This window comes from Amblyraja radiata, chromosome 15 (genome assembly GCF_010909765.2).
Source record: "Amblyraja radiata isolate CabotCenter1 chromosome 15, sAmbRad1.1.pri, whole genome shotgun sequence".
In the NCBI taxonomy this organism is placed as follows: Eukaryota; Metazoa; Chordata; class Chondrichthyes; order Rajiformes; family Rajidae; genus Amblyraja; species Amblyraja radiata.
This window is the reverse complement of record NC_045970.1, coordinates 8,269,178-8,291,679: the sequence shown is the minus strand read 5'-3', so window position 1 is coordinate 8,291,679 and position 22,502 is coordinate 8,269,178. Positions and strand designations below refer to the sequence as shown.

At 43.9% G+C, this 22,502-nt stretch overlaps 1 protein-coding gene across 1 annotated transcript in view; it reads left to right on the top strand.

Annotated features, from left to right (window-relative positions):
• Window positions 1-22,502, top strand: part of kif11 (kinesin family member 11) — a 73,399-nt gene that overhangs the window by 45,004 nt on the left and 5,893 nt on the right. The window contains exons 15-23 of the mRNA XM_033033603.1: window positions 4,742-4,949; window positions 6,156-6,328; window positions 11,592-11,717; window positions 12,884-13,042; window positions 13,135-13,262; window positions 15,850-16,129; window positions 16,657-16,879; window positions 19,243-19,400; window positions 20,143-20,244. Coding sequence (XP_032889494.1) covers window positions 4,742-4,949; window positions 6,156-6,328; window positions 11,592-11,717; window positions 12,884-13,042; window positions 13,135-13,262; window positions 15,850-16,129; window positions 16,657-16,879; window positions 19,243-19,400; window positions 20,143-20,244 — 1,557 coding nt within the window. The remainder of the gene's footprint in view (window positions 1-4,741; window positions 4,950-6,155; window positions 6,329-11,591; window positions 11,718-12,883; window positions 13,043-13,134; window positions 13,263-15,849; window positions 16,130-16,656; window positions 16,880-19,242; window positions 19,401-20,142; window positions 20,245-22,502) is intronic.

Sequence of the window (22,502 nt, the reverse complement as noted above, 5' to 3'; positions counted from 1 at the left end):
TACTGGACCCGCTGCTCGGCTCGTCGCTGGTTCCCATGGACACCCTACGGAAGGCGAGTCGCTGCTAGTTACTGCTGCTAGTCCCTGCTGTTCAAAGTGTCGGGACTGTGCCCCGCCGTTAGGGGCTGGCTAAGCGCTGTGTCCAGCTTCTCTCGCGCGGACCCGCTTCTTCCTCGGCCGGCTTTCGCTCGCGACCGGGCTTCACCGTTACGGGTTGAAGTGCTTGAGTGCTGTGTCCTGTTTCTCTCGCGCGGACCCACTCTTTGCTCGGGGCCGGACTTCCTCTCACGTCCGGGCTTTCCCTCTCGGCCGTTCATCTTCTCTTGCGCGGCCGGACCCTCTTTTCTGCTCACGGTTGGGCTGACTCTGCTCCCGACCGGGCTTTCTCTGCTCACGGCCGTCTCTTGTGACCGGGCTTTCTCTCACGACCGGTCCGCTTCTCTCGCGGCCAGTTTTTTTCACTCTGCCGGTCCGCTTCTCTCGCGGCCGGGCTTTTTTTTTTTTTGGCCGGGCCGCTTCTCTCGTGGCCAGTTTTTTTGTTTTTTTATTTTTTTACACTGCTGGTTCGCTTCTCACGCGGCCGGCTTTCTCCCTCGACTGGGCTGACTCTTCACCGTTTCGTCGGTGGCTTCACTGGATCTGTCCGTGGCCTACCCGGTACTAGGCCCTCACTCGACGTCGCTGGCGGCTCCTGGGCCTGGCTGTGGGCTACACAGCCCTGGAAAACGTCCGAAGTCGGTGGCGGTCACCGGACCTGTCCGTGGCCTACACAGTACACGGCCCTGGAACTCACCCGAAGTCGATGGCGGCTGCTGGGCCTCTTCCGCCCCTTTGCCGTAGCTGCACAGCCCTGGAAAATGTTCCAGGTAAGTTGACACCGTCGCTGTCCTGCTGGTTAGGCTTCCAGCTTTCGGCTGCGTTCTTCGGTGACACTTACTTACTGCCCCACTTGTTTTCCTTGCTTCCTGTTCCGACTTTTCTTTGGCGCCAATTCAAAACCATTTGGCGCCAAATCTTTTGTCTTGGTGCCGTTCCACTTTGTTTCCAAACGCAACCTTTTTTTTTTTTTTCCTGACAGCCCTTCTTCTTTCCTTTTCTGTTCTTTTATCCGCGTCGTGCTGTTGTTGTATATTTTGGTGTAACAATTCACCTAAAACTTGTACAAAGACTATTCAGCTTGAGGAATTCGACAAAAAAAAACCCCAACTCGGTCTAAAATGAGTAACAGTCCGAAGGACGACATCTTGCCACGTAGACACAACATAGAGATAGCCTGACAAAACTCGCCGACTTGTACAGCTGATGTTTTAAATGCAGTCCCCAGCATAGAGGGATCTGCAGGCCTCTCTTGTCCAGCTCGCAAACAACTGCGACACAACTCCGTATCTACTGTTTAAACTGTTAAACAATCCTGCCTGTTGCAAAACAGTCCTGCAGGTGAGTTCACAAACTCTATCCCATCCTCGTCGCCAATTGTAATGTATTTGGGTGCTTGGAACTGACTTAAAAGAACTCAGATACAGGAGTAAACTAACGAGCTACCTTATTGCAGAACGCCACCTTGAGTCTCCCCAGCGCATGCGTCCACTCGCACAAGACATAACATATGCTAATTATATTACATGCATCACATTTCTGGGGTGGAGATGACCTGTACATAAGGGATGAGTTGCACCTATACTGGAGAGGGACCGACTCTGGGAATGCAGAGGCTAGGACCGGCAGCCCCAAAGGATAGCGGAGCAGGGAGAGATTAACAAACGTGGTAAAACAGATGGCCTGTGATGTGTTTGCTTCAACAAGCAGAGTGTCATGGGTAAAGTGGATGAACATAAAGCCTGGATCAGGGCTGGGATCTACGATGTAGCCGTTACGGAGGCTTGGTTGTAAGAGGGACTAGGCCCGCCGCACAGTGTTTCAGACGTGGTAGAGAGGGAGGTAAAAGAGGTGGTGGATTTGCTTTACTAATTGGGCAGAATGCCACAGCAGCATTGTGGACTGAGTGGACGACAGATGGCACAATGGGCTAAGTGTTCGGCTGGCAACCGGAAGGTAGCTGGTTCGAATCCCGCTTGGAGTGCATACTGTCGTTGTGTCCTTGGGCAAGACACTTCACCCACCTTTGCCTGTGTGTGTCCTTGGGCAAGACACTTCACCCACCTTTGCCTGTGTGTGTGGATGTAATTATGTGAAGCACTTTGGGGTCAATGCAAGTTGACTAAAAATGTGCTATATAAATAAAGAAATGAGAATGAGTTTGTCTACTGAGGCGATTATAGATAGAACAAAAGTAAGAAAGATGCAATCACTCTAATGGGATTGTACTATAGGCTTCCCAAAAGCCAGCGGGAGGTAGAGGAACAGATATAGACAGATTATGGAAAGAAACAAAAGCAACAGGGTTGTAGTAGGGGGCAACATTATACCTTCCCCAATACTGACTGAGCCTTAGAATGCATAGAAACAGACCCTTCAGCACAGCTGATCACGATGCCCCATCTATGCTCATCCCATTTGCCTGCGTTTGGCCCGTATCCCTCTAAACCGTTCATGTATGGTTAATTTCTGTTGGTGTATCTGCCTCGACTACCTCCTCTGGAAGCTTATGCCATACACCCACCGCCCTCTGAGTGGACAGCATGGATGGGTGATGTTTCTGGTTGGGACCTTCATACTGATTCACTCTGCTGAGTTATTCCAGCACTGTGTTCATTCACCTTAAAACTAGTCGCTGCACCATCGAGTCCTTCTTCACCGGCTGCCATGGCAGTTGTAACGGCTCACATTGTAATCCCCGGCCAGCAGCGCTTTGGCCCGCCACTGACAGGACGCGTTCGGTCACTGTGCGGCTCCCTCCCGTCTCACCAGCTGCCGTTCCCTGCTCCACCGCCTCCTTCTCGCTTAGTCCACACCGCCGCTCCCACCTCCAACTTCTCCCCCTCCCCTGCAGTCGCCAATGCCTTCCAAGGTGGAGTATGTTGGTGACTCTGGAAGAGGAGGCGCAGTTGGGGGGCGGGGGGGGGGGGGGGGGGGGGGGGGGGGGGGGGAGTGGATATCAGAGTGGACAAAGCAGCAGGAGGAGCAGGTGGTGGAGGGAGAGATGCCGACTGGACAAAGCGATTACCAACAAAAAGGAGCGGCAACTGATGAGAGGAGAGGGAGCCCCACAGTGATGGAACGCATCCCGTTGATGGCAGCGGACAGAAGACAGCGCTGTCCCAGGGGCTACAACATGGGCCGCAACAGAAGAAGGGCTCGCTGGTGCACCTTGAGATAGAATAGAATAGTTTCTTTATTGTCATTGTAACATGAACCATGTACAACGAAATTTAAAAATGTCAGCCAGTCAGTGCACCATTCAAACATTTCTAAAAGCTAACGATACATACAAGGTAAAATATTAAAAAAAGATAAACAACTAAAATAAATATCATGAAAATAGCACGCATAAACACCCAACCCTACATCCTTCTGTCGATTTCACAGTGTACCACAGTCCCTTAGTATGTATCGCCCCTGCGTTCCTTGGCGGCTACATTTAGTGCCTTTATATAGCAGTGGGGTAAAAACTGTTTTTAAGTCTGTTTGTCCTTGTCCTTGTAGATCTGTACCGTCTGCCTGACGGCAACAGTTCAAACAGGGAGTGTCCGGGGTGGGAAATGTCCTTTATAATACTCTGGGATTTTTTGATGCAGCGGGAACTGTGTAAGTCCTCCAAGGTAAGGAGAGGGCAGCCGACAATCCTCTGGGCGTTGTCAATGGCCCTCTGGAGCGCTTTCCTCTGAGCCGCTGTGCAGCTGGTGTACCACACGCATACACAGTATGTTAGGATGCTCTCAATGGAGCACCGATAAAAGGACAGCAGTAGCCTTTGAGTGATGTTATTCTTCCTGAGAGGAAGTGCAGTCTCTGCTGGACCTTTTTCAGCAGCGCAGAGGTGTTCACGCTCCACTTCAGGTCCTCCTCAATATGGATTCCCAGGAAGCGGAAATCCGCCACCCTCTCCACACAGAGATCAAGGATTAGCAGCAGTAGGTCTGTCCTCTATAATTGAAATCTGTTATCAATGGGTGGAGTAGACTTGATGGGCCAATTGGCCTAATTCTACAATCACATTTGACCTTATGACCAACCCAATATTGCACCCTTATTGCAATAACAGAGCGTTGGAAGGTCTGCATGGTCAGAAAAGATCTTTAGCCCATCAATCAACATATTTTACATCGGTGAGGTTTCATGGGAATCTCTTTCTCCACTTTGTAAAATACTCCAGAGATGCTGCCTGCCCCACTGAGTTACTCCAGCATTTTATGTCTGCCTAACTATAGCAATAATGTTGGTGTTCTTTTTTTAATTATCAATTAAAAAATGCACAGGTGGCTATTGTCTCACGATGTGTGTACTATTGTCTGCTATGTTGAGGGGATTGAAATTTGACATTAAAATAAAGCTTTATCCACTGGCCTCAGGTGCTGGATTTTGGTACAAACTTCATCTTTCTCTAAAGACTCGCTTTAAAACCCCTTACGCTTTTGAGCATCTTTGATTTTGATCATCACTGGCTTGTCAATTATTATTATTTTGTCTGATTTGCTGGTCTGGATAGGCGCTGTAAAATAATTTTATGCAAAATCCTTCATAAGAGTAAGGTGTGTTCTTGCTATTCAAATCATGTTTTTCCGCCTGTGCCTTTGCCCGGTGCTTCATTATTTTTATAATGTGTTCTTGAAATTTATTTCAGTTGCTGCAGGTGGTTGAAGTGAGTACAAGTGACGTGTCTGGTCTTCACTCTAAGCTTGACCGTAAAGCAACTGTTGAAATGCACAACCTCGAAGCTCGGGACCTGTTCTTGACGCAGATGAATAACTTGTTCACTGAAATACAGATGAAAACTGATGAAACGCGTGTTCAGCAATGGGGAATGCTAGATTTCTATGCAAAGTCAATAGGTAAGTTCAGATCAAATTTATTGTGCAGTAAATTTACAAATTAATTTTGCAACTATAAGAGTTTTTATATGATTGAATTTAAACTTTCATTTGCTTGGTTCTAAGATTTTGGTTTAAAAAAATCTTTAACTAGTTTGCTCAACTCCATTATTTGTTTTTCTAAACAAAGTAGTGTATCTGCAGTGGTAAATTTGGGTTTGAAGCCTATTTTAGCTGAGTTACGTTGGATGTGTGGAGGTTATCTCGGTAACAATTAGTGGATTACATACGAGATAATCGTTTGTTTATGGGCACAACTGATGCTGAGAAAAGTTATATTGCAAATGGCAGTGCAATAAATTTCAAGTCCCAGACTTGTTCATGTGGGAGCCCCTCACTCCTGAGACAGCATAGTGTACATTTGAGCCCAACCCACCTTTGACCACCTTAATCATATGCGTGGGGGCTAGAAGAGATTCCACCAAGTAACGCCAAGGATTCTGATCCGCCAACTTATTTCACATTCGTACAGCTAAAATCTCTTGCCAGGTTGTAATCAGATTGTTGTTGGTGCGATCTTTTACTATATTGCTCTGTTTACTGTATTACAACAATGATGAGACTTCATAGCCGGCCCACTGACTGTGAGATGCTTTGAGATGACCTCAGGTGCCTAATGAATGTTAGCCTGTGTGTCTTTAATGCTAAATGATGCCATTGCGTTATTTCGTTGTCAATCTCACAGCATCACTCAGGCCTGTAAACGACCGAGTGTCTAATGCAATCCGCTGCAGCTGCAGAATTGAGGAGAATGAGAGTATTAAAAGGGAGGGAGGTTTGAGCAAGACTGAGAAAAGAACAGACTGAAAAGCCATTGGGCATTCTCATTATCAAATTAGTCTTTCTTTTGTCAAGACCACCCAGTTGCTGGTGTGCAACAGCCACCTTGTATGAAAGGAATTTTGACATGGAATTTAAATGTCCATTCTTTGGAACTTTAATAGATGTAGGTCATTCTCAATCCCAAGGGATTGCCAAAGATGTAGCTGGAAAGGATGAAAAACGCACACTGTGGATCAAAGACATTCCAGTGGAAAATATTGCCACTGGTGATACTGAGGTAGTCATGGGGATGTCTAGAGTTGAAGATTAATTTCTCCATTTCTAGTAAAGGAGAAAACGTTCCTTCTGGTCTTTTGGCTTCTTAAATGATCCCGTGTTTTTCAGGTGACCTTGTGGGTACCAATGCCTCCACATTGAGTTCTGCCATGTCGTCAGTGGCTGCTGCATACTCATCAATGAAGGATGTGATTTCATCGGACGTATCACAAGCTTTTCAGGACTTGCTAAAACAAGAGAGCATGACAGAGCAGTCGCTACATTGTGTGCAGAAAGCTCTGGTAAGTTCTTCAGAATTCGGAGTGAAGGAGAACGACGTACAATGTGGATGGACTTGACTTTACATATTTCACAATCCTGCTTTTTTTTCTTGCTGTTTTAAAATCTTCTTTACACTTTTCCCCGAGCAGTTTTATTGTCCCAGATCTGCCTGACATTCTTTGTTGCCTCACTTGAATGCTCATTGTACATGAGTCTAGACCATGTGTTGGCAGGTTGTTGAACTGATGTCACATCTTGGTTGTATCAGGCTCCTGAATGAGGTTCCAGTGACTGTCATTAGACAGTGATCAAGGTTCTGAGCCGACGCTAACCAGATGGGAACGAGGCCAGTTCACAACTAAATAATGTAAACATTACTTATTTTAATCTAATAAAAAGTTGCACCATGTTGCACATTACACTAGAACTCAAAACAATGTTTGTCTCACTCGCCTGGTCTTTTAGAACGTTTCAGGTGCCTGAAACTTGATTTTTGCCCTCTTTTAAACAAACTAAATCACAGTTATCTTATCACGTAATTCTATTTGCCACTATTACGACAGTAATCCTTTTTGAACAACTAGACCTGTGGAAAAAGTGGTTTCAGATGTATAGTTGTAGATTTGTACCGTACAGAAACACGCCCTTGGGCCCATCTTCTCCATAATACCATCTCAGTTAATCTCATTTGGCTCATGTACCTGAAAACCTTTCCTATCCATATACCTGTCCAAATGCCTTCAAAGCTGTTATTGTGTCTGCTTCAAATGGCTCGTCTGGCAGCTCCTTCCATATACCCACCACCTGTGTAGAAAAAGTCGCTGTTCTGGTTCCTATTAAATCTTTCCCTCTTGCATTAAACCTATGCCTTTTAATTCTTAATTCTTCTATAAGGTCACCCCTCAACCTGCTGCACCCCCAAAAATAAAGTCCCAGCATGCCCAATCTCTCCCTATAGCTTAGGCCCTTGGAAACTACTCGTAAACTTTCTCTGCGTGCGTTTTTTCCAGATTTTTTGAAACATAGAAATTAGGTGCAGGAGTAGGCCATTCGGCCCTTCGAGCTTGCACCGACCGCCATTCAATATGATCATGGCTGATCATCCAACTCAGTATCCCGTACCTGCCTTCTCTCCATACCCCCTGATCCCTTTAGCCACAAGGGCCACATCTAACTCCCTCTTAAATATAGCCAATGAACTGGCCTCAACTGCCTTCTGTGGCAGAGAATTCCAGAGATTCACCACTCTCTGTGTGAAAAATGTTTTTCTCATCTCGGTCCTAAAGGATTTCACCCTTATCCTTAAGCTGTGACCCCTTGTCCTGGACTTCCCCAACATCGGGAACAATCTTCCTGCCTCTAGCCTGTCCAACCCCTTAAGCATTTTGTAAGTTTCTATAAGATCCCCCCTCAATCTCCTAAATTCTAGCGAGTACAAGCCTAGTCTGTCCAGTCATTCCTCATATGAAAGTCCTGACATCCCAGGAATCAGTCTGGTGAACCTTCTCTGCATTCCCTCTATGGCAATAATGTCCTTCCTCAGATTTGGAGACCAAAACTGTACGCAATACTCCAGGTGTGGTCTCACCAAGACCCTGTACAACTGCAGTAGAACCTCCCTGCTCCTATACTCAAATCCTTTTGTTATGAATGCTAACATACCATTCGCTTTCTTCACTGCCTGCTGCACCTGCATGCCTACTTTCAATGACTGGTGTACCATGATACCCAGGTCTCGTTGCATCACCCCTTTTCCTAATCGGCCACCATATAGATAATAGTCTATTTACCTGTTTTTGCCACCAAAGTGGATAACCTCACATTTATCAACATTATACTGCATCTGCCATGCATTAGCCCACTCACCCAACCTATCCAAGTCACCTTTCAGCCTCCTAGTATCCTCCTCACAGCTAACACTGCCCCCCAGCTTAGTTTCATGCGCAAACTTGGGGATGATGCATTCAATTCCCTCGTCGAAATCATTAATATATATTGTAAATAGCTGGGGTCCCAGCACTGAGCCTTGCGGTACCCCACTAGTCACTGCCTGCCATTCTGAAAAGGACCCGTTTACTCCTACTCTTTGCTTCCTGTTTGCCAGCCAGTTCTCTATCCACATCAATACTGAACCCCCAATACCGTGTGCTTTAAGTTTGTATACTAATCTCTTATGTGGGACCTTGTCGAAAGCCTTCTGAAAGTCCAGATACAACACATCCACTGGTTCTCCCTTATCCACTCTACTAGTTACATCCTCGAAAAATTCTATAAGATCCGTCAGACATGATTTACCTTTCGTAAATCCATGCTGACTTTGTCCAATGATTTCACCACTTTCCAAATATGCTGCTATCCCATCTTTAATAACTGACTCTAGCAGTTTCCCCACTACCGATGTTAGACTAACTGGTCTAATTCTCCGTTTTCTCTCTCCCTCCCTTCTTAAAAAGTGGGGTTGCGTTAGCTACCCTCCAATCCTCAGGAACTACTCCAGAATCTAAAGAGTTTTGAAAAATTATTAGTAATGCATCCACTATTTCTGGAGCTACTTCCTTAAGTACTCTGGGATGCAGCCTGTCTGGCCATGGGGATTTATCGGCCTTTAATCCATTCAATTTAACTAACACCACTTCCCGGCTAACCTGGATTTCACTCAGTTCCTCCATCTCATTTGACCCGCGGTCCCCTGCTATTTCCAGCAGATTATTTATGTCTTCCTTAGTGAAGACGGAACCAAAGTAGTTATTCAATTGGTCCGCCATGTCCTTGTTCCTCATGATCAATTCACCTGTTTCTGACTGCATTTGTTTTAACTAATCTCTTTCTCTTCACATATCTATAAAAACATTTGCAGTCAGTTTTTATGTTCCCTGCCAGTTTTCTTTCATAATCTATTTTCCCTTTCCTAATTAAGACCTTTGTCCTCTCTGAATTTCTCCCAGTCCTCCGGTATGCTGCTTTTTCTGGCTAATTTGTTCGCTTCATCTTTTGTTTTGATACTATCCCTGATTTCCCTTGTTATCCACGGATCCCCTTCCTTCCCTGATTTATTCTTTTGCCAAACTGGGATGAACAATTGTTGTAGTTCATCCTTGCGGTTTTTAAATGCCTTCCATTGCATATCCACCGTCAACCCTTTAAGAATTAATTGCCAGTCAATCTTGGCCAATTCACGTCTCATACCCTCAAAGTTACCTTTCTTTAAGTTCAGAACCCTTGTTTCTGAATTAACCATGTCACTCTCCATCCTAATGAAGAACTCAACCATATTATGGTCACTCTTGCCCAAGGGGCCACGCACAACAAGACAGCTAACTAACCCTTCCTCATTACTCAATACCCAGTCTAGAATAGCCTGCTCTCTCGTTGGTTCCAGATTGATGGCATCTTTCCTATAGTAAGATGACCAAAACAGAATGCAATATTCCAAGGGCGGTCTCGTCAATGTTCTTGTACAACTGTAATGTAACGTTCCAACTTCTACACTCAAATCCCTGACTGATGAAAGCCAGTGTGTCAGAAGCTGCCTTCACCACACTATTTACCTGGAACTATGTGCTTGTGCTACTAGATCCCTCTGCTCCTCAACATTCACCAGGCTCCTACCATTCGCTAAAGTTGTCCTGGTTTGACTTCCCAAAATGCAACATATCACAGTTATCTGAATAACACTCCATTTGCCATTCCTCGACCCACCTGCCCAGTTGATCAAGGTCCCATTGTAATTTATCATCAAGCTTTCTGATCATCCTTGTACATTCTCATCCAAATTGTTGATTTGGACGACAAAGGGCAAATGGCCCAGCACTGATCCGTGAAGTACTACACTAATCGAAGGCATCCAGTCCAAGAAACATCCTCCCTGTGCCATTCTCTGCTTCCTACAACAAAGCCAATTCTGTATCTAGTTAGCTAGCTCTCCTTGCATCCTACGTGATCCCATGTAACCTTCCAGAGCAGCCTACCAGGCGGAAACTTACCAAAGGCCTTACTCCAGTCCACATAGACTGCATCTAAGCGCACCCCTGCTCTTGTCAATCTTCTTGGGTATTTAAAAAAAGCTCAAACAACTTTGTTAGACACAATGTTCCACACACAAAACCATACTGACCATTCCTAATCAACCCTTGTTTTTTTTAATGGATGTATCTTATACTTCAGAATCTTCAACAGTAATTTTACTACCACATATGTTAGGCTTACTGGTATCTGCCAGAGCTATCTTCTGTCCTCTTTTTGCCCTCCTGATTTCCTTGTTAAATATGCTCCTCCACCCCTTGTACTCCTCCAGTGTAACACTTGCTGCCAGCTGCCTATACCTGATCCTCATTCTTTTTACTGACCAGAGCTTTAATTTTTCTCTTTGTTCTGAATTACTTGCTTCTACCTGCCTTGCCCTCCACTCTAACAAGAACATGCATATCTTGCACATTCGTTATCGACCTTAAAGCATTCCACTTTCCGCATGTCACTTTGCCCACAAACAACCTCCTCCAATCAACTTATGCCAGCTCTGGTCCGATACCATCAACATTGGCCTTGCTCCTATTTGAATGAATGAATAAGTTTATTGGCCAAGTATTGACATACAAGGAATTTGCCTTGGTGCTCCGCCCGCAAGTGACAACATGACATACAGTAACAGTTAGGAATGACACAAAGTCCTAGAGCTTGTGGACCAGCCCTGTCCTTGTCCATAACTATTTTAAAGCTAATCGCTGATCTCAAAAGGCCTGCCCACTGACACAACCATTTGCTAAATAAGATAGTTTGAGGCAACATTAGCATGAGCTCTCCAATTATTGAGGGTTAGATTGCCAGGGCTGTGGCATGAGTTATCAAGTGAATGCACTGTTCTTGTTCCATGCCTCTCTTAGATTGAGTTGCAGATTAATCGTGGACATGCATTAGTAGGAGAAAAAACCCTATTCGACCATTTCATCGGGTATATTCTGCATCTGAATTCTTTTATATTTCAAAATTTTGTGAAGCTGCCTCTGAACTGCAAACAGATTCCACCTTTTCTATTTGATGTAGTGGATGAATTTGTGTTATTGTGGGGCAACTCAAGTAGAATGATATTTGAATGCAGCTTGGTGGCCATGCAGATTTGTCTGAATGGTTTTACTTGGCTCAGTGCTGCAAGCCATTTGTCTGAATAAGTATGTTTTAGGTCATTATTGATATGAAACGTATTGCTACTGCGTGTGGGATGGGTAATTAATGGAGCTGTGAGTACTAGTTTTATTGTTCATGGAATTTCTCACTTTTTATTTTCAGGCTTACCACAAGGGAGAAATGGAGCAGATGTTAAAGAGCAAATTACAGCCCATAGTTACCAGCATGATAGATCTGAACAACTGCCTCAAACTGAACTTTGAAACCTATTCAGGCATGGCAGAGAAGGTGACTAATATTTTGTTCAGCCTCTGTTCAATGATGTAATATTTCCCAAAAAGTTAATCTGTAAGTCGAATCGGCTCTAAGGCACTGGTCAGGCCGCATTTGGAATATTGTGAGCAATTTTGGGCATCATATCTGAGGAAGGATATGCTGGCTTTGGAGAGGGTCCAGAGGAGGTTTACAAGAATTATCCCAGGAATGTTAACCTATGATGAGCATTTGACGGCACTGGGCCTGTACTCGCTGGAGTTTAGAAGAATGAGGGGGGGCCTCATTGAAACCTACAGAATAGTGAAATGCTTGAATAAAGTGGATGCGGAGAGGATGTTTCCACTAGTGGGAGAGTCTAGGACTAGAGGTCATAGCCTCAGAATTAAAGGATGTTCTGTTCGGAAGGAGATGAGGTGGAATTTCTTTAATCAGAGGGTGGTGAATCTGTGGAATTCTTTGCCACTAGAAGGCTGTGGGGGCAGTCAGTGGATATGTATAAGGCAAATATAGATTCTTGATTAGTATGGGTGTTAGAGGTTATGGGGAGAAGGCAGGAGAATGCGGTTAGGAGAGAGAGGTAGATCAGCCATGCTTGAATGGCAGAGTAGACTTGATGGGCCAAATGGCCTAATTCTACTATCACTTATGATCTTATGAAATCTCTCCCGTTCTCCCCAAAAATATTTACAGATACTGTGAAACAATTTTGGAAGAATTTTGTCTGCTAACGCGCGTGGATATTAATGATTTGTTATAACTAGTCTTGTATGGGATAACATAATTTGAAAGATGGAATATGTTGCATAGCAATTATTAACGGAAAAGAACAAGAATTATGTTTAAAGGTACACAAAAATGCTGGAGAAACTCAGCGGGTGCAGCAGCATCTATGGAGCGAAGGAAATAGGCGACGTTTCGGGCCGAAACCCTTCTTCATGCTGATGGGGGGTGGGGGGGGAGAAGGAAGGAAAAAGATGTATGTTTAATTTGCTAGAGTTGCAGGTTAATGCGAGCTAAAATGGTATTCAAGCCAGGCCCTGCTATAGTTTTTACACTGATGATGAGTTTCATTGTAATATTACTTTGTCTCTATTGACCATTTTGGTTTTAAATTGGCACTTTTTTGTAAACTAGCATCTGCAGTTCCTAGCGCCTCTAATTGTTTTCATTTGATTCAGATGGAAGCTATGAAAATGGATACAAATGCATTCTTTGGACAACACAGCAAAAGATTGAATAAATTACAAGAAAGCACTTGCAATGCTCTGGGTGTGATTCAAAATGACAATGAGAAACTGAGGCAAAATCTACAAAAAATACAGCAAGAACAAGCGGAGGTGCTGTGAAAATTTAATGGCTCGAAACATTACATTGTTGTATTTTATTGAATGATTTCAGTAACAATTCAACTCTGCCTTTTTGTCAATAGGGTATCTCAAATTTACAGAGTCAGCTTGGTCTGTTCTTTCATCAAAATCAGAAGAATTACGATAGTCTTCTAACTCAGAATGGAAATGTACAGCACTCATTGAATATGCTTCAGGAAGATGTGCACTTGTAAGTGTCTGGATTGTACTAAATGTTGTTATTTATTTTTGTTTTTGTTTTTTTTGTTTAGTTTATTAGAAGTTAATACAGTACAAAACAGTACAGTGGAACCTAATTTTAGTTGCCAACTATGTCATACCGTAATCCATTCTATGTACAACCTCTAGTTTTATGTTTTGAGAAGGAAGTAAGCAAGACAAGAAAAAGAAAACAATAGAAAGGGGAAAAATAGATGGTAGCGAATAGAAAAACGTGAAGTGTGTATATAAAAAAATAAGAAAAAGTGGAAAGTAGAAATAGGAGAGAAGGCCCCTTAAAAGAGAATTTTTCAAATCTGTATTCGGAGATGTAGATCTATCCGCGGCATGAACTGAAATCAGCAATCTTTACGGCACCGCTGCATCACATGATTCCAAAAAAGTCGATGAAAGGAGACCAACTCCTTAAGAATTGGTCATATTTATCTATTAGTCGGAGTCTCATTTCTTCAAGGCGTGCTAAGTCCATCATATTCCTAATCCACATTTTAACAGTTGGTATGGTTGTATTTTTCGAAAATTTAAGTATCAATTTCTTTCCAATTGTTAACCCATAATTAAAAAAAATGTTTTGGTCTTTATTTAAATTGATATCTTCTACTATTATTCCAAATATAATCCATTCCGTTTTAGGTTCTATTGTGGACTTGAAAAGCTTTGTAAATATATCGCTCCAAAATTTATTCAACTTTGTACATCCTACAAATGAATGTGTTATATTAGCGTTTTGAAACAAACATTTATCGCATCTGGGAGAGACGTTTGGATAAAATTTATTCAACCTCGTTTTTTGAATAATATAGTCTATATAATAATTTGAATTGAATTAAATGATGTCTTGCATTAATAGAACAATTATGTGTGTTTATCAGATACTTTTCCCATCTATCCTTCGAGATCTTTATCATTAGCTCATGTTCCCAATCTTCTCTTAGTGCTTCTGTTGAGGGTAATTCTCTATTTAATATATTATTATAAAAGTATGATATTAGTTTGTGTGAATCAGCCTTAATATTCATTGCTTCTTCTAAAGGGTCTAAAAATATAGTTTGAAATCTATGTGTATATTTCTTCATAAAATGTTGTTAAAACGTAATTTTACTATAATGTGTCTCCATAATGCAAATTGGATGTAATGCCATTCATGAAGTAGGGAACAATATTTGTATTAGGCAGGCATCATTGGTTATAAAGCACTTTTCGTCAGAAATTTGAGAACCAGTTAAAAGCATCTTTGAAAATTGGCAAGCAGAAAGAATGCTGTCTTGGGTTTGGGGGGGGGGGGGGGGTTTCCATGTAGAGCCTCCCTGTAGTAATCAGACACCATTGTTTCCAGAACACCACTGCTAATTTCACCGCAGGAAGCCATTAGAATTGATTTCTATTGACACTTTAGAGTAGTCATACAGCACAGAAACAGGCCCTTTGGCCCATACGAAGACACCATCTACTACGCTAGTCCCATTTGCCCGTGTTTGGCCTGTATGGGTCTAAACCTTTCCTATCCATGTACCTCTCCAAATATCTTTTAGATGTTAAAGTACCTGCCTCAACTGTCTCCTCTGGCAGCTTGTTTCATATCCCAACCATCCTCTGTGTGCAATAGTTGCCCCTTGGGTTCTTATTAATTTTTGCCCCTTTCGCCTTAAATCTATGTCTGGTTCTTGATTCTGCTATTCTGGGTGAAACACTGCATTCACCCTATCAGTATTCCTCATGATTTTATACACCTGTAAGATCACTCCTCATTATCTTGCGCTCCAAGGAATAAAGTCCTAACTTGCACAATCTGTGCTATAAATCAGGTCTTCCAGACTTGGCGACGTCCTTGTAAATCTTCTCTGTACTGCAGCTTAATGATATACTTTCTGTAGCAGGGTGACCAAAACTGAACACAATACTCCAAATGCTGCCACACCACAATGTTGTACAACTGGAGCAGAATGTTCCAGCTTCTACGTATCAGACCCTAACTGCCGAAGGCCAATGCACCAAAGGATGTCTTTACCACACTGTCTGCCTGTGATGCCACTTTCAGGGTGCTGTTACCAGTACTCTTAGATCCTTCTGCTCTACAACACCGTGAAGGTCCTACACTAGTTTGACTTTCCAAAATGCATCACCTCGCTCGCACTTGACTTCCATTAGCCATTCTTCAGCCAACTTGCCCAGCTGATCATGATCTGCTGTCTTGTTTTTTGATAACCCTGTCTCTGATAGCACCTACTTTGGTATGGAGGGGAATAACATTGTGTATGATACTGTCCAGTCTCTAATCCCCTCTTCCCCATTGACAATGATTTTTATCACTTGATTTTCTACTGCATAAGGTTTCTTAAGAATGCAAATCCCATGTTGTAGCATAACTAACTTATTTTATTACATGTAAACTTGTGAAAATGTATGAATTCCATAATTTGGATATTGGTAATAGGTTTTATGCCTGTATGGAAAATGTTTAAACTCCTTAGAATGTTGCTGTTTGACAATTTGAAACGCATCACCTTTTGGCTTAAAGCAAAGCTCTCGCATCATAAAATCATCTGTTTATATTCTAGTCAATCTGCAGAAGTTATGAAGGGCGCTACATCTCACCAAGGGAACCTTGCCACCTCTTTAGACAGTTTTGCAAATGAAATCAGGAATTCATCCAATGAGGGGATAAAAACTGCAGAGAAGTTAAATGATGAAAGCCAACAGCTCGGCTCCAGCATGCTGGTCCTTTGCCAGGAAAGCAGCCAGTGGTGTGAATCAACAGAGGGCACTGTTGATGTGCTCAGTCGAGATCAATTATCATTTTATGACCTCAACAAGAGACAGCTGCGGAACGTTGAGCAGGTATGAATTTATGTTGTTGCTGTGTAGAAAGGAACTGCAGATGCTGGATTAAACCAAAGATAGACACAAGAGGCTGAAGTAACTCAGCGGGTCAGACAGCATCTCTGGAGAAAAGGAATAGGTGATGTTTCGGGTTGAGCCCTTTCTCGACCAGAAACATTTCACCAGAGCTGCTGTCTTATCCACTGAGTTACTCCAGTCTTTTGTGTCTTGTTACTGGGTGGCATCCTGTGTCTGATCTCACAAATTAACCTAATTTTTTGTTACTCAGGGTAACATTTTGAAATGCAAAACGTGTTTTCAAACTATCAGCAGTTGGAAATTGCTTTAATCAGAAAATATAGCTTCAAAATGTCCAGATTTTGAGTATCCCTTAAGATTGCAGCAGTTTTTCAAGTACTAATCGCTGTTAAGTATTTCATTCTCGTTAAACCTGTAAAGAATGGGGTGACATTTTTTTTGATTTGTATACACATTGACCTGTGTGATGAAAACATGTCACAATTGTATTGTTTTCTTTTGCAAAGACTGTGAATGAGAGTCATGACCCCCTCGTTACCAAGATCACAGAGCAATTGAAAGGACAGTGTGATGCAGAGGAATTGTCACTCTCCGCCGTACTTGAACAAGTTAATGATGATAAAACCGAAGTGACGCAACACCTTAACAACCTAAATGAGCAAGCCCGGGCAGGACTGAATAACGTCTTCAACTTTTTAAACGAAGAACTGCGACAGGACATTCCCACAGGTGAGACCAAATCCTTTTAGTCGAAAGTAAATAAACGAAAATATTCGAGGTTGTTAAAAAGAAGTAATGCATAATGAATTCAGCGAAGAAGCAAATATCCGACCAACACGGTCTTCAAAGAACTTGGATTTTATTTTTGTGGAAATAAGTTGCAACAATTATTAAAAAGGAATAAAACTGAAATGCTCAGCAGATTGGGCGATATCTGTGGGATGTGAAGTCGTTGCACTTCAGGTTCAGAACTGGGAATGACTAAAGGTAATTTTGGAGCTGCAGAAAGTTGGGGAAGGGTAGGACGAAAGGAACATTCCTGATGGGATGAGAGCAGGGATGCTGTGAGAATTGGTTGTAGATTAAACCAACCTGGTGACAATTTAATGAAGGTGTCCGAGGAAGCATAAAGTTATTAAATGGCAATTGGAGCGAAAACAAGAAAACAAATGAATTTAAAAGCGTCCAAAGGCAGACCTATGGGAAATGCCCAGCTTTTCTAATGCTAATGGAGAGAGAAAAACTGAGTCCAATTGATGACATGCAGCATGAGTGGTCGGGTTTGATTAGAAATACAGAAAGTGAGCTGGTTGATTATAATTCATTGTTGACTCTGGAAGTCTGCAATGCACTCAGACGGAAGGTACAAAGCTGTTCCTCAAGCTTCCATATGGCCTCGTTATAATGGTGCATGAGGCCACTGAGAGGTCGAGGAGTGTGTGGAGAAGTAGCAGGAGAGTTGAGGGTTGGTCCTGCAACTAACTGGTCACCGCAATTGGTTTCTCTGATGTAAAGGAGACCACATTGTGAACAAAAAATACGATACACTACCTTAGAAATGCAAGTGTATGGCTGCTGCATTTGGAGAGACTGTTTGGGTCCTTGACTGGTGGGAAAAGAGGTCAAAAGCCCTTTGTTGCATCTCGAGGTTACATGGGGACTTGCTGTAAGAAGGGGAGTATTTGATGATAAAGAGGAGGTGGACCAGCCTGTCACAAAGGGAATAGTCCCTTGAAGATTCTGAAAGGTGTTTCAGTAATGGAATCTCACTGAAGATCGGGGAACTTGGGGTGGTTTTGAATTCCAACTAAAATGATATGTGAAACAGAATCGTATTAATCAGTATGTTTTACAATGTGGCTATCTGTAAAAGTCTCAGGAACAACTTACCTCGGGTAAATATTTATGTTGGAGTTATTATGCAAATTCAAATGTCTTTTATTGTCACATGTACCAATTAAGATACAGTGATATCCGAATTACCATACAGCCATATGGAGAAAAAAGCAACAAGACACACAACTACATAAAAGTTAACATAAACATCAACCACAGCGGATTCCTCACTGTGATGGAAGGCAATAAAGTCTTCCTCTTTATTCTCCCATGGTTGGGGCAGTCGAACCATCTGTCGGGGCGATCGAAGCTCCTGCGTTGGGCGGTCGAAGCTCCTGCGGCTTGGAGTTCCTGAAGTCGGTCTCAACAGAGGCCGCGCACTGCGTGATGTTAAGTCTGCAGGCACCCACGGTTGGAGCTCTGAGGTCGATCCCTGGCAAAGGGATGCTGGGCTCCGTGATGTTAAAGTCCCGCGGTGGAGCTCTCAAACGTCTGTCTCCAGCAAAGGCCGCCAACTCCTCAATGTTAGGCTGCAGTGCGGACGGAGATACGATACGGGAAAAAATCGCATCTCCGTCGAGGTAAGAGATTAGAAAAAGTTCCCACCCCCTCAACCCACCCCTCACAAGCTAAAGAACACTAAAACATATATTTAACACATGCTGTTACAACACAAAGAAGGAAGGGACATACAAACTGTTGGTGAGGCAGCCATTGCTAGCACCACCGGCAGTCGCTGAAATGCTGATAATTAAAATCTTTACATTGGTATACAAGGTGCTTAGCTTGACAATGATTACTTTGAATTCAATAACCAATTTCTGACACAACATGATCATGCAAATATTTCAGATAAATTGCAGTTCTTAAATGACTTTGGCAGAGAAGATTCCGGTTTTCTGGTATTTTCACATGCTTGTGATATTTGGCTTATTTCTCCATTTATATTTAGCAGATCAAGAAGAGGCAAGTTTTGACGGGTTTTATTGTACCCATGGTGTGCTGCAGGTTACTGGTGGTTCCTGGGGTTAATGAAGGAGTAACTGTCTGTGCTGCCATTTCTCCTGATCACATATCTAATACTAGAAGTGCATCGGGAGCAGCTGTGAATAGAATTATGCTTCATCAAGTTGACCAACAGTGGCTACCTGCTGGTTTGAGGAATCATTTGGCCATAAAGAAAGGTGTAGCAAAGGAGGCCACTTTGGAGATTGTATTATTCTGTTAATTGGTAATAATTGCATTTTGATTTTTAGGTACCACGCCACAGCGGAAAAATTATCCATATCCAAGCACGCTCTCCAGAACAGAGCCACGTGATGTCTTGGTTGTTCTGCACAATGAACTGCAGCAGGAATTGCGGAGTTCTCTGCCTCCTGCCGTGTGTCTCCAAGAGGAAGCCATTCCTGAGCAGGTAAATGTTATTAAGGGTCTGAAGAAGGGTCTCGACCCGAAATGCCACCCATTCCTTCTCTCTATAGATGCTGCCAGGCCCGCTGAGTTACTCCAGCATTTTGTGTCTACTTTAGTGTTATTAACTGCTTTTTGGCAGGACTTCCAGCATGTTCTAATTGGTGATGATTAGAGTTTTCAGAATTCTTTTGTTTGCACATATTTATTCTCTGGTGTCATAGAAGGATCAACCTACTAAAAAGACAGTGCAAATCAGGATCCTACCCATTTCAGACCAAGAGAAAATCAAGAATTTTAATACATCGTTCAGTTTTAGAAAGATTTGAACTTTACAATTCAAAACACTACAAAGATTTAGACTTTTATCCCAATAAACATACTTACATTACTTCCATTCAATCGCCCTTTGAATATTGGTGATGTCAGCAGACCTGAATGTTCAACTGAGTTGTTTGAAGAAAATGCTTTTAATTTTCTATTATTGCTTTCTTGAACAAGTAGGGAGCTAAATTTCAAAACATTTATTCGTAGACGTAACTAATATTGCGTGGACATGGGTTAATTTCCCTGTATGTCCTGTGCCTGCTAATGTTAGCTGAGGATGCCACTAGATTTAAGAATTGACCTCCTGCATGCCAGGCTTAGGTTGGTAATGCGTTAGTGTATCCTGATTCTGTAAATAAATTATCATGAACCAAAACCCAAGCATTAAAATTTGTTGGCCAAATTTTGATTGATTTCAGAACAATGTGGAAGATGAACAAATGAGCACAAGTAGTGACAGTTTGGCCAGTGAGAAGAGTACTGAGGATTTCTGCCACTATGGTGGTGCACCATTCTTCCAGGTAATTCTTCGAGGTTCAAGTTTGTATTTATTGTCACATGCACCAATTAAGGTACAGTGAAATTTGAGTTGCCATACTAAGTGAAAAGCAATACCCCAGCCACATAAAATAAAATTTAACAAAAACATCCACCACAGTGGAATCCACATTCCTCACTGTGATGGAAGGCAATAAAGTCCAGTCATCTTCCTCCTTTGTTCACCCGTGGTCGGGGCTGAACCCTCCGCAGTTCGCCGCAGCCGATGGTCCGATATCCAAGGATGATGGAAACTCCGGCGTCGGGACATTCCGAGGCATGGAGCTCCCAAGTCGGCCTCTTCTCACCGGAGACGGTGTTAAAGTCCACGGGCCCCGTGGTCGGAGCACTTTCACTGGGGTTCCTCAGCAAATGATCGCAGGCTCCGCCATGGTAAGTCTGCGCCCGCGGCTTGAAGCTTGTGTTGCGGCGTTCATTTTCCTTAGTTAGAAGTTTAGTAACAGTAATAGCCTATTTGGCCCTTTCAGCATACTCTATCATCCAGTCACATTGGAGTTCTTCATCATCCTGGACCATGTCTTCTTCTGCTGTCCTCTGAGTCTTTCATATCCAGAAGTCTCATTACCTCTTGCTTGACTGCACTCTTACTGAACGGCCATCATCCCAACGCAACTCCAAATGTTCGTCACGCCTTTTGACCAAAGATATTTCTGATTCTATGTGTGGCTTATTCTGAGACTGACACCTTCAGGTCTGATATCTCCATTCATTGCCCAGTAGCACCCTGTTAAGCCCCATGAAATTTAAGTTTCTGCCTGTGGTCATCTTAATCCTCTAAATTTAAGGCAATATTGTCTTAGTCTACCAAATCAATCGCTAGACAACCCATCCCCCCCCCAACCCCAATCCTTTTGATGAGGGGATTTATCTAATGATCGACTAGATGTCCATTTTAAGGCATGATTATTCTTTAAGGGAAAAATATATATATTGTGGCGGCTCCCAAGGGTCGTGCCATCATAGTGTCGAACCCCTCGGCACAGGAGTGGTTCAGTCCGGAGGCGGCCCTTAGCCAGAGGGTTTAAAGGCAGGGGTTTGGATGCCATCTTCCTCTCGTTTGGACTTCCCTACAACCGGGAGGAACATAATAAAAGGTGCCTCTCAAAACACTGGACTTCGTGCTTCCTTTTGAGACCCACGCACTACATTGGTTACCCCCGACGCTCCATTGGCGTCATGATGGAGAGAAGAGAAAGCCCTACCTCCTCACAGGCCGGCCCGGCCCTGTCTCTGGACGCGGTCTCCGTGAAACTGCCCAACTTCTGGACCACCCGGCCGCTCATCTGGTTCCAGCAGGCGGAGGCCCAGTTCAACCTGCGGGGCATCACGGTCGATGCCACCCGTTTCTATTACCTGGTGGGGGCCCTCGACCAGGACACGGTTGAAGAGGTCACGGACTTCCTCGCAGCCCCCCCGGACACTGATAAGTATCTCGGCCTTAAGGAGCTCCTGCTCCAGATTTATGGCCTAAGCAGGATGGAGCGTGCTGGTAGGATCCTGCATATGGGGGACCTGGGCGACCGACGGCCATCTAGCCTACTAAAGGAGATGGTGGCTCTGCTGGACGGGCACACGCCGTGCCTGTTGTTCGAGTATACCTGCCTGCATCTGCTGCCGGCCTACATCCGTCTGCAGCTCACAGACGTCTCCTTTGCCGACCTCAGGGCCCTCGGGAGGCGCGCCAACGCGCTGTGGATGGCGCGCCCTGATGACGTCAGCGCGCTGGCCGTCAGCAGAGACGGGGTCGCGCTGAGGCCGACGCGCCCTGATGACGTCAACGCGCTGGCCGTCGGCAGGCGCGCCGATGACGTCACCCCGGCAGCTCCCGATTTCCTCCGGTGGGGCGGGGGAGCTGTGGAAGGAGTGACAGCTCCAGCCCGACGGCCCGCACGATCACCCCCAGCGGCAGTGAGGGGTACTGCACCTGCAGTCCAGCGCCAGCAAGCTGCAGGCACCACCAGCGGGAGCAGGCAAACTCCAAGTAACACCAACATGAGGCGCTGGTGCAATTTCCATCAGCGCTGGGGTGCTGCAGCACGACAATGCCGCCAGCCGTGCACGTTCCCGAGAAACCCCAGGGCAGCTGTGGCTACAGAAGTAGCTTACCACCACCGAGTGTGACTGAGGAGTGAATGAATAATGCGATGTAAAGCGCCTTGAGTATTAGAAAGGCGCTATATAAATCCCATCCATTATTATTATTAGTACCCCGTACCTGCCT